This window comes from Hirundo rustica, chromosome 9 (assembly GCF_015227805.2).
Source record: "Hirundo rustica isolate bHirRus1 chromosome 9, bHirRus1.pri.v3, whole genome shotgun sequence".
Lineage (NCBI taxonomy): Eukaryota > Metazoa > Chordata > Aves > Passeriformes > Hirundinidae > Hirundo > Hirundo rustica.
In genome coordinates, this window is record NC_053458.1 from 27,886,847 (window position 1) to 27,899,670 (window position 12,824).

Genomic DNA, 12,824 nt, shown 5'->3' on the forward strand with positions numbered 1-12,824 from the left:
TTAAAATTGCTGAAGACATCAGCACAGCAACAGTTACCACTCAAGCCTCACCTACGTTGTCCATATGGAATACTGTGAAGTCATGTTCTCACTGTCATCTCTATAGCAGCTAAATGGGATGTTAGACATCAAAGACTATGACAGAATGAAGGATACCAGGAAAGATGAACTCTCAACAATACCAATCTTGTTGATATTTGGGCATCTGTAAACTTAAGGGACTGCAGAAACCAAACAGATACGGAAAATGGGAACATGCCTACAAGTACCGTTTGCAAATAGTATTTTTCCCTTGAACATTTAACATTTCTTAAATGTTAACACATAAATGAGGAAACTGAAAAGCTGTATGCATCTGCCACATCTACCTACTCCCTCCTGGAGTCTCATCACTGTAAAGTAGTATCACACATAATACATGAAAACATAACTATAGTAGCATTACTGGAAATGAACACAATACTGATAATACTGCCTTTCTTCCCCAGTGTGAAAAATACAAAAGGCTACCATTTGTTATCTGCAGATTTTATTATACTCTAGATAAACAAACCTCAACTTGGAACTGCATTTCCGCTAAAAATATAACACAATTGCTCATGGGGATGAACAGACAATTGCTCATGAGGATGAACAGACAATTGGACTAAAAGTATCATTTCCAGTTCTGGAAAGGTTCCACTTTCTAGGAACCCTGGAAAGGAATGCCTTCTCTAGGCCAGGCCCATCACCTGAAAGTCCAGCAGCCACCCAGCTGTGACTTTGCTTACCCTACAACTTCTTCACTTTATTTTTACCTTGATTTCTTGATTCCTTTCCCCTGTATATTTCAGGGCCTAATACAGAAATGTCCATAAGTGTTTCTTGAACTCCTCCCATCATAAACGAATCCTAACAGGACTGGATTAAGGTATTTGAAAATGCCCAAGAGGAAAGTGAGAAATGCCAGGTAAGTCTGAAGTGTGACCCAGCTGTGAGTTACTGTGATTTCCCTTCTACCCACCCTGAAGCTTGGGCTGTCAGCACTGCCTAGGGAAGGCTTGACTGCCTATAAACCAAATCTCTGCAGTCCAGGACCAGGGAGTGAATACCACACCTGAAAATCACCCCAAAAACCAGCCTTTGCAACATCAAGGGGTTTCCCTTCATGGTGGCTGCACATCAAGATGGGCTGTATCTCTTGTAATTTCTTAATTCTAAGGGAAGGTTAAATATTTATCTCCAGCAAACATAGAAAATTTTGGAAGGCAACCACTGCAGGCAAATTACAAACCCAGTTATCATGTATGCATATACATTAATGCAAACTCACATATAACCATGTGCATGGAGAGCTTTAAGGCTGAGTTGGATCTGGATTTCACTAGACAAAGTTTTACTAGATATGCATGAAATTTCTTTTTATAGAGAGAAAATACTTAAAAATGCATTTATTCTTGCCAGTGTGAGAGGAGAAAGAGCCACCATTACACAGCAAGAATACTAGTGACATTTTTTAGAATTGGGCCTATAAACTACTCGAATCCTCCAAAGAACACAAACCCATATTTAGCTTCAGCAGTCACACTGACATAAGTGAGGCTACTCAGAGACTGAAAGATAAAGGAATATCTTCTTTTACAGAGATTTCAAAGTGATTTTTTTGTAAACATTTCATCTCTATTACAATGGAAGCTAATTGAACATTAGAAATCTAGAACTAAATGCAAATTGGTCCCATTTTACTTCATGAAAAACACAAAAGATTCAATTCTTAGGTATTTCATAATTGATTGAAATCGAAAACATACAGAATATGGGTTTAATGAATAGTCACTTAAAATGAAAAGGGGAGAAAATAACAGAATCCAGACATTCCAGCTATTGGGTAAAGTAATAGTGGATAAAATTGTACGTTCTCTATCTATTTAACCTGCAACTCCACTGTGCACAATCTGCTTATTCAAACTTAGTCTTACTCTGTGATTTTGGACACCTGTAATTGCACAATGGCTGGTTTGAGCATATGCACTTCCCTCCCCCTCCAAATAAGAAAGCTCTACCAGAAGCTCTGCAAATCATATATTTTGAAGAAACAAAAATGGCCATCTGCTCTGAGTTAACAGCAATGACTAACATTTTCTATCAAGGCATACCATTTCAGATCACTGCAATGTGAATGCTAATTAAAATTAATTACACATGGCTCTGAAGAATCTTTTTTTTTTCTTAATATCCAGCCAAGCCAAGGAGACAATCTCTGAGACAATGTCATGAAATAATAACACTTTGAGATTTTGCCACCTACATGTGAGTGCTCTCCCAAAAGCGTACAGATCTTTTCAAGTACGCACACCCGAAACACACACAAACCCCCACAACTTTAAGGTGCAAATGAACAGAAGATATGCTGCTCAATATATAGGCCAGCCACGGCAATGAAGTATCTCAAGTCCTATATGTAACCCAGAACAGAAATGCAGCCAAAACTAACACCACACAGGCCAAAATCCACAGTAGTAACAGTGACTGCCACTAAAATATTCCATGAGTCCCTGGAGGAGAAGGTTTGATGCCTTTGGCGGCGAGGGATGGAAGCCTGGTTTGGAATCTGCCTCGGGGCCACACAGGCACAAAAGCTGCCCCCAGCTGTCAATACCTGCACCATACTCTCTCTTCTTATTTGTCATGCAAAAAATATTTGTCCATAAGGACAAAAAAGAATATATTCCAGGAAGAAAAAAAAACACACCACCTTCTTTTTTTTTTTTTTTTTTTTTTTTTCTTTTTTTTTTAAGGGAAAGCAGTTGGCAATTAAAGGCTAGCTATTCCTTGGGTTTGTTTATTTTTCCTGTTCTTAAAGATTGTACTCTCCAGCATTCTAGGAGTTTGTTTAGAAATGTTAGCAGCTTTTTTTCTGGATTAAATTGGTAGGGCTTTTTAATTAAACAGATTCTGTCTCTTCCATTTTGAACAGAGAGGGTTCTGAATAGCTTACAGTCCAGCTCTTCCTGGGGCTTAGCTCTCTGAGTAATTCAAAAACAGTAACTAAACATACATCTCATTTTAGGCTTTCTCCTTTAGCCTGGCTTCTATCCAACACCTTCTCTGACCCGGTCTCCTTTCACTAGTTCCCTTTATTTTGGCTCTTGCCCAACTTCCCTTATATATGGATAGCAGTTAACCAGTTGCTGCCCATGGCCAGAAATTCAGTACTCAAAGCTCAAGTACATTTGGAGTCCCAGAAACAACTTGTGCTCCATCCCCTTCTACATCAACACACAGCCAACAAGATCTATCCAAAATATGCAGTGATACCTTTCCCTGGGTAGACACTGTAATTTCCTGGGTCCTACCAGACACCACAGCTCCCTGTGCAATGTGATTCCTGACAGACAGAGTGTACTCAGGAGTCAGTAGCTATACAATTCCTCATCTGGCTGTTCTATTTTCAGCCCTATTGTGTGCCCTCAGAACGGCCTTTTGCTCGCTCTCCTCTGGACATTCATCTGTTTGTCAGATTAAAGATCTGTCCTTACAGACAGGCAGCTCTGGAGCAGGGATGGCAGATTCTGTCCCACTGCTTCATGATTTCTGAGGGGTATTTTGCACTCAGGAACCCACTCTTGTGAAAGCAGAAGGAACAGTTCTGTGCTTTGCACTTGCTCCTCACAGCCCTTTATCATACAGAACCACAGAGGTGAGGAAAGCAATGCCGTTACTCGCTTTCATCTGGGTCCTGGTTGGGCAGGAAGGTGAAAGACAAGGAGAACCGGTGGCATCTTCCTCTGCAAGGAAGGCAGAATTTCACACACTGGTTCTGCTCCTTCGGCTCTGAGGAAAGGAATGAGTCTGAAGAGGAGCAGACAAAGGCAGCTGATCAGGGACTCTCCACCAGGCAACCCTTCCTCACTCTGTGCTGGCTACTCCCAATATTGGTAGGGAAGGCTTGAAAATGCACCAACTTAACAAACACTTCAGCCTACTACCACTTACAGCCCCCAAATCCTGCACCAAGTAGAATCCTTACTCCTACAAAAGAGAATTCATCTCTTCAGAGCTGGAGAAGAGGTGGAAAGAAGCTTTTTCTCTGCTCCTAGCAAATGAAGACAGTTTTTTTTTACTCGGCATAATTTCTTTAATTAAAAGGGAAGTATTATATAAATGGAGTTGTAATACAGTAATACAACAATTTCTTGACCAGTAAATCGAGAAAAAAGTGTAATTACAGTGCCGCAAAGGCAAGAGATTATTTAGAACAACAGACAATCTGTGAAAATAGCACCACATGGATCAACAGGGCAAGATCACGAGAACTAATGACTGCTTGTCCTTCTCAGGGGAGATGGAGAGGTGGGACTTGCACAGATCCTTAAGGGAGACACATTTATTTTAACACTACAGTTCTTGTCCCAGGCCACGGTACTTGGGTAGCAGAAAAAGCACCAATAAGTGAATAATTTTTACAAGAAATACATGGAGAATAAATCAAGTATTTGGAATGAAATCCTGTAAGGAAAGTAAAATTTCTGAGATGGACAGAACTTGTTTTCTTTGTTCTTGAGCTATGAATAAGAGTCTTACCCACTCAGCAATGAGAACACAACAGGTTAATCTACTGAATGTGAGCTGAGATGCTGACAAAATCCTCTCTTCTCCATTCTTAGCTCTGCCTAGAAAGTCAATCAGTGGCATATCTACACAACTTCACAGTAAGCTCTACAGAAATACTGCAAACATTCTTTTTTTTTCCCTATAGCATAATTATTTTTAAATACTCAATATATTTGATCTCTTTTTCCAGTCTAAAAAAAAAAAAAAACAGACTTGCCATGAGTTTCCTGTGGAGAAGACGATTAACACAAAATCGCTTGACAGCTTTAGGTTCAGACACACACTGCTTGAACCCACAGCTCAACTTCATTTATTTAAAGGCAGGCTCGTGTAGATGGACGCGGCCAAAAATTATCCAGGAATCACAGGGCACTCACTTGAATTTACTTTATTTTAATATCTAGTACTCCTAAGGTAAGGAAACTAGAGGAGTCCATTGCAAAGGTCTTCCATATTGTCTATAAATTAAGTAGATGGTCCATTAAAAACTTTAAATTTATTACTTACTTTGCAGGAAAACAAACCTAACCTCCCTGTACTTTAAGTAATACTGTAAACTACATCAGGCAAAATTTTCATTTTCCCACCCTCACCTTTTTTTTGTGTTTTTTTTTCTTTTTTTTCCAGATTTAATTAGAAAGTAACATGAAAATAATTTAATTATTTCACAACACAGCCTTTTCATAAACACGCAATTATGTTCATTTCATGAGAATTTATCTTCACTGTGAAATCAATCGTCACAGTCTCCATTTACTCTACATTACTAAGTCACATTTGATTCCTGTCAGAGAACTGTTGACTTCTGCAGTAAATCAAAATGACAGATACTGCTAGTTTCCTTCTCCATCTATCCCCAAGTCTCAGCTAACTCAAGATGGTTTTTCCTTCTATGCAGCGAAATGAGTATTTTCCTGGTAACTGTATTTCAGAGCTGGAAAGGTTTTCATAAATGGAAAAAATGCACTGCATAATCCAGGAAACTATTGAAATGTACAGTATCAGAAACATATGGCTGGAGCAAATACCTATGCAGTGAGGGGCTGGGAATGAAAAAGAGAACAAGCTCATTAAAATTCTTTTCCTAAAGGGTTTTTGCTTGAAAATTAAAATAATTTAATTGAACATTAAGATTTCATAGTCAAGGAAAAAAAAAAAAAAGCTGCAGATTACAGGGGGGGAAAAAAAGAGATACAGAATAATCTCCATGCTATCATGGAAGCTGGAACAGATGATTTTGCCTTTGTTCTTTAACGATCTACATCTTAAATAGCAAAATGGTTCCATAACCAGAACCCTTAGTGGGCAGACTTCGAAAGCTGATTTCTTTCTCAGTTGCTAAGGTTTTTTTAATTAAAAAAGCAACCACTCCACCACCCCCCAATAACAACAACAACAAAAAAGCCAACCAGAAACTAAGTTAATTTTTTATAGGATCTTTGAAAAGCAAGCCATACTCACACACACACGCACACATCAGAAACCAGGATTCAACAGATTACCACCGAGTAAAACAACATTAAGAATTCTTATTTCAATGTATCTTTTATCAATTCCTTCTTTCAGTTTCCTTAAGAATGTGGGATAGGGGACAGAGTCCCGAGCCAGATCACTCTACTCAAGAAAAAGTATTCCTGTTTTTGCTGACACATCTATAAATTCAGGATTCAGTGGAAAGTGATACTAATCTTGTTTTGATCAATTTGTGCCAGGAGACAGATTTTTAGAAATATTAAAAATCAGCTGTTTTGCAGTAACAGAAAAACTGCTGTTTTAATTAGAATTCAATAAATATTTCTTCAAAAACAACTTCTGCCTCCCTTAAAGCTGCAAGACTGACTCCGTGATCTGCCTCTCCCAAGGCAAAGGTATTTTGTGGTCTTACTGCTGTGCTGTCATGCCTTAACATGCCCATGTGGATGTAAGGATGTTTTTAGAGCAGCTTGCAGAGGCTGTAGGGTCTGCTCAGAGCCCAGAGAGGCAGGGCTATTACAGACACGGCAAACATTTTAGACATCTGATTTTGAAATCCTTGATGTCTAGTATGGATGAAGATCAAGTGAAAATGTGAATGTCCAGCTATATGCCACCTAAATAAATCCCAAAGTTGCCAATGGAAATGCTTCTCTTGGATTTTTATAGCAATCCAATGATTAATATTAATGATGAATGAGAATATTCAAAGCCTTTAGTCGAACCAAAGGAGAAACAATGAGCTAAAATGAACAATTTCTCATGGAAGTAACCTAATATGTACAGCTGCTATCAAGCCACCAGAACAAAGTTACCTTTCCTGATGGATGTACACACAACACTGGGATGATCCACACAAAACTACAGCGAGAATCACCAGAATTACATCTATTTCCAGCATCCAGAGATCATTTATGTTTTTAGGAACAAGAAAAGCTTTTCAAAGCTTTTTTTCTGTGCTCCAGAAATACAACTGGTCAAGCATTTGAAATGTTATTCCCAGCTAGTATGTGTGTGACATGCTTTCAAAGGGCATCTCCTGGCAGACCATGTCCCCTTGCAGGCTGGCTGAGGTGTCAGCACACACAGGCAGAGCCTTCCTGGGCTAGTTCAGACTGGGACTGACATTATGTCCTCACATTTCTGGGGTCAGCAGAAACTTGACAGCCCAGAAATCCCGTGCTTTGCTTCTGCTTTGCAGGAGGGAGGGACACTCCTTGCTTCTGAAATTCTGGCCACTATTTATGGCTAGTTTGGGAGCAAAGACAGCTGCCTCTGCAGAGAGGTGCATCCAGCCCTCATCATCTTGAATGTCTGAAGGTAATGCCAAGCTTTGGTGATGTGAGGGAGAAGCAGGTGTGAAGGGATTTAGCAGAAGAAGGAAACAAGGATATCTATCCATGCTACCCCTGCAATTCTGTTTACTTATTTGCATGAAAAAAAACTTACAGAAATTGCCCCTTCTCTGCTAAAATGCAATTCCACTCAGACAGCTACAAATGCAGATAAAAAAAATAAAAATGACACATCACTATTATGTCTTTTGGAACATTTAAGGAAATTGATTGTGCACAGTAATCTGAACTGGCTGTGCATCAGGAGTAGCATCCATAGAGTACCCGCCCCACTTACAACAGAGAAGAGTCTGGGAGAAAACATGTGGGGCAAAAACTAAAAAGCAAAGATTTTATTAATTAGAGAAATCTAATATTTCTCAATTCAGCAGTGTTTAAACCCAAACAAACAATCAAATGAGTCCCAAGATTAGTGACAGGCAAGATTTTCCACTGGAGGAAGTGAAAAGCAAAGACGCTTTTGTGATTTACACCAGTTGAATCTGGTCACAAGGTACAGAAGTCATGAAAGTTTGGGTAAGCCTAGGTGACTGCCAAATAAAACAAAAATAGGAACAGGAGATGATTATTCAGCCATAAGGAAGAACTGGCTGACTCATCATGGAGCTGTTTCACCCCACGAGTGGCTCGACGGACACCAACCTTTCATCCCATGGTTATGCAATAGCAGAGCAGCAGATAAATCAAGAATATCAAGACCTTGTGTACTTAACATGGTGAAACAGCAGAACTGCGGTCACAGTTATTAAAATGCTCAGCTAGATACCATCTGATGGAAGCATCTGCAGAATAGCATATTTTCTTACCTCTGCTCTGTGTTAAACAATGCAAAGATGTGTTTGCTGGACATGAAGCTCTTTTCAACATCTCGCACTTTCAAGTTGTCCAAAGGCAGCATATACTTCTTCTCTTTTTCCTAGAAAAAAAATGGATTGAAACAACACTGTGTGAGAAGAAGCCTGATGTCAGCAAGCTCTGTTGAGTTGGTAATGACCTTGGTACATTTGTTATTGTAAGGAAATAGCCAAATTTAAATGTCTGCTTATCTTTCATAGACCTACCTGCAAGAGAAATGAAACCTCAGTTTCAGTTCTGTTTTTCAGTGACTCTTTTAAAACATTTCCTAATTAAAAAAGTTCACCTCAAACACATAAACATCTACATTTGTTATTTTTCATTCCTCTGAATTCTGAAAAGGCAAGGGTCAGACTAAACTAAAATAAAAGTGTCCGATCAAAAAAGAACTCTTCTATGTCTGCACAGCAAGTGAAGTCACTGGTGACATAAGTTCATCTCTACTTTGTTGCTATTATTAATTATGTAAACATGGCATTCAATAAACCCACACAGAACCTTTCGATTTGCCAGTGAAAAATACAAACCCCGTACAAATCAATCAAAATAATACCATTATCAAGGTTTTCTATGTACCATGTACAAACAAAATCAGACTCTAACCACCTTATTTCTCCAAATAGGAATTAATTATTCACTCTTGCTGTAGCCAACTGCTTTGCAATTTCATCACAACCCTCTGTAGCATTTACAGCACCATCACTGTAATTTCACCTTTTCTAGGTTTCCTCCTTCCTGTCACTTTCAATTAAGGTAATTTATTATGCCAAAACAAACAAACAAATTCCTGAGAATACTGGCTGTTTCCATTGTGTTAATCTCCTTTTAAGCGCTTGCACTGATGGATAAACCGAAGCAAAGCTCTCCAGTTTGCTTTGCAAACACACCAGATGTTAAATAGAAGGATCCAAAGACAAGAGGCCATCCTCAAAGCCCTCGTTCTGGGCTTGCACATCACGATAGCACTGCTGACATTATTAACACAGCACAGCTGAACAGCTTCTAAAAGCCATTAAGGTACTGTTAAGGCTGGTGCCACTATGGCAGCAATGGAGTACAGAGAGGCTTTATGCCCTGGAATTCTTCCAGTGGATACTAAATGGGGTTTTGTGAATTTGGCTACCCATTGACCTTACAGAACTTCAGTAAATCATCAGAGTTGGAGAGCTTAATTTACAGTCCCTTATCAGCCAGCATGAAGCAAGGCTGACTGGTCTCTGCCCAGCCACCACCAGAGCCAGCTCTAAAGTCCAGCACCACTGCACTTCCCAAAGTATTCTGGGCTGGGACACCACTCATGGGGGTTGGCTCAAGGAAGAAATATGCATGGGACATCAGTTTGTTGTATGCCATGAGACAGGACAAAGGGACAAACCAAACTAGGACTCAGTCGTCTCAGTAGGTGTTCCCCAGAATACACCAAGCAACTTGCAGCGCACAGAACTGGAAGACATCCTGGCTGGGCTGAACGTGTGTCCTGTGAGGGCAAATGTAATTCATCTTGGCTGAGCTTCAGCAGGTTGCAAAACTAAGCTGGATGAGAAAGGCCCTACGAGTGAAACTATAAAAACACTGTGACATGGCCAACAATGGCTCACTTTCCTAGACAGCCTCCTAGCAGGCCTCAGGAGAGGAAAAAGCAGATTTCAAAAACCCTTCTGGAAAAGCATGGTTTCTCTTGTTGTTGAAATGCAAAGGTTATCAAATTCTATGTATTACGTAAAAAGCATCTGATGGATTTTGAAACTGCCTCTAGAAACTGCCTAGAAATTATTCCTCACAAGAGAAGACACATAGGTATATTCTTCAGTCTCTCATCTAACCTCTGCTGCCATGAAGGAGTCTAGTTATGTGCCCCTCTGTAGCTGTTTATCACAATTCAGATCTATATTCTGCTTCCAGGGAATCTGTATGGTCTGAAGTCTTGGGGCTCTCCCAGCAGCAACTCTACACTATCACCCACTCAGTGAGAATTACCACTGAGACAAATAAAATAAAGCCATGTAAATTCATAATTTATCAATTAAAATTATAGTAGTATGAATATGAATAGTAGTAAACAATACTAAATAAAGATCTTATAAATATTTATGTATACAAATTAGAAGTACATATCCTTTAATACTGCTTAGTATTGATATGATCTGTTTTGCTATTTATGTCCTAACTAGTATAGTAAATAAAAGGATAACAATGTATTAGCTCTGCTGCCATGACAAAGGGACACACTCTTGAAAAATATTCTAGCATATGTTAAACTTTGTATCAAAAGCAAATATATTTCTTTTTCAGCTGAAAGCTGGACAGTAAGGCAATGTAAGATACTTTGTATTCTATTTCAAAAAAGTATGGCAGGTTATATATAAAAAAAGTCTTTTGAGCAGAAATATTCCATTGGGCAGATATATTCCATCATAGCTAAGAAAAAAACTCCAAGATAAATTTAATTTTTTCTTTAAAACTTATCTTTCAGTATTACAAAATGGGCTTATCATGATTTACTATTCAATTTCTGAACATTTAAGAAGTTTCTGATGAAGTGTTTCTTCTGACAGACACTATTTACTGACAAACCAAGCAACCACAGATGAATGAAAATAGAAACTGATGAAAAAACTGCACCAAGAATCTGATTGTCTAAACAAAAATTCCACAAGCAGGAAAGTTATATAAATGTTTGATGCCAAACTGTGAGAAAGTGTTTCTTCTGCAGCCACCAGGAAAAAGGAAATGCCTACTGAAGGCTAAGAAGTGGTTGGTATTTATTTACATGGCCTCCTACCCACATGCTGAGACAGGGCAGTTTCCAAGAAAGGGAAATCACAGGGTGCCTGTGCTTGAAGCAGACAGAGTCATACAGGAGAGATCGGAGTTAAACAGTGCTTAATTCCAGGAGAAAGGTATTACTGTGACATTAACGTGTGGCAGCAGAGCTCATTGCAATTTTCTTTTCCCTCCAAAGTTGGGGAAAATCTACAGAAATGGAGAACGAGCTAATTCAACAGCAGATGAGCCCAACATTTCAGCCTAAGCTCAATTAGTATTATGTTATGGTAGGGCAAAAAAAGCTCCAGCCAGGACTATTTGTGCATGTTTCCCACCCTGAGAAGCTGACAGCATAAGAAACAGGGAATGCATGAAGCCTGGGAGGAATGGGGCTAGGCACACTTTGACGAGTGACTACATGCACATAACTGTAGGTCCAGTTTGTCCCCCTCAGCATTTGTTCTTTTTTATTTATAGATTTTTATTTTTATAAAGGGGCAGAGAACTTAAGCGTGACATGAGGGGAAAAACCAGCACATGCTGATCTCACGTAGAGACTTCGCCTCTCTTTTTCCAGAGTAGAGGAGAAGAAGGAAAAAGTGGGAGGTAGAATGGCCCATTCCTGTCCCTGTGACATGAAAAAAATTCCCCATACTCCACCTTAGAAAAACAAACGAACCTGCTGGCCTGAGGAGGCCTTCCCACCCTGGAGACGATGTTTCACCACTCGTGGGCCTAAGTAGCACTCACATCCTTAATGGACCAATTCTGTTCTCCAACAGGCAAGGGAGCTGCCAGGAACTGACAGCATGATGTAAATATGCCATATTACAACTGCCCCTTCCTTCTGCACTGTTTAAATGTACTAAAAATAAATACTGCTCGAGTCCAAAATGGCACAAGGGATACAAGAAATACAACAGCAGCTCCCCTTCCCCCAGCAGGGTCTCAGCCAGCACTTCCAGGCTAATGAACTCCATTGCATTTTCAGCCAGGGGCAGAAACCGCTTCAAAAAGGGTTCTGTGCTTTCGGAACTTTCAGGCTCACTCAAAACAGCAAAAGAAACCTTGGACACAACGTCAGCAAAACGGAGAAGAGGAACAGAATTCCTTTGCTTCAAAGAAAAGAGATTGTTAAATGACTTCATCTCCTTCCAGTTATCAAAGGTGGTTCTTCTGTCACTTCAGGCTAAGGCACAGAAGCAGCAGCACAGGCTCTTCTCCACAAGAGAACAGAATTAAAGCTTATGCAGCGCAATTCAAGCATACAGTGCTCAGGTTCTGAAATGCAGGACTGAGCCAAGCATTGGCCCAATTGCACTTTCAGCTACATCAAGAGAATTGATTTGATTTGCTCACCACTTACCAATGCCTTACGGAACACCGGCTTTGAAATGGAGGGTCATGACACCAACCAAAACCTGTCCATGTGGGGACCTCAAGTTCAAAGAAATCAAGCTTCCAGCTGGAAGCACAGGCCATACTGGAAAGGTTGGAACAAAGGCTGGTTTACAGCAAGATTCATTCTCTGCATCAGCTGAGAGTACAAATCTCAGGAGTATTTACTGCACACTGAGAGCAAATACAGATATCCACAACATGCCTCTGCCATTATGATGAGGCATTAACAATTAATAGGCATTGATGAGTGAAAGAGTGAACTGCTTTAAAATCATAAACTGAGGAAAAATAGTTTTGAAATAAAGCTGGGGAACAGCAGATAAAAAAACTTAGCATTCTGCCTCTGGACTAGATTTCCAGACCAACACTGTACCCATCTCT

The 12,824-nt window shown here is 39.7% G+C and overlaps 1 protein-coding gene across 5 annotated transcripts in view; it reads right to left on the reverse strand.

Annotated features, from left to right (window-relative positions):
• DNM3 (dynamin 3) overlaps nt 1-12,824 on the reverse strand; it is a 169,987-nt gene that overhangs the window by 57,085 nt on the left and 100,078 nt on the right. For all 5 annotated transcript variants that reach the window (XM_040072298.2, XM_040072297.1, XM_040072302.1 and 2 more), the window contains one exon: nt 8,228-8,337. In XM_040072298.2, the coding sequence (XP_039928232.1) occupies nt 8,228-8,337 (110 nt within the window). The remainder of the gene's footprint in view (nt 1-8,227; nt 8,338-12,824) is intronic.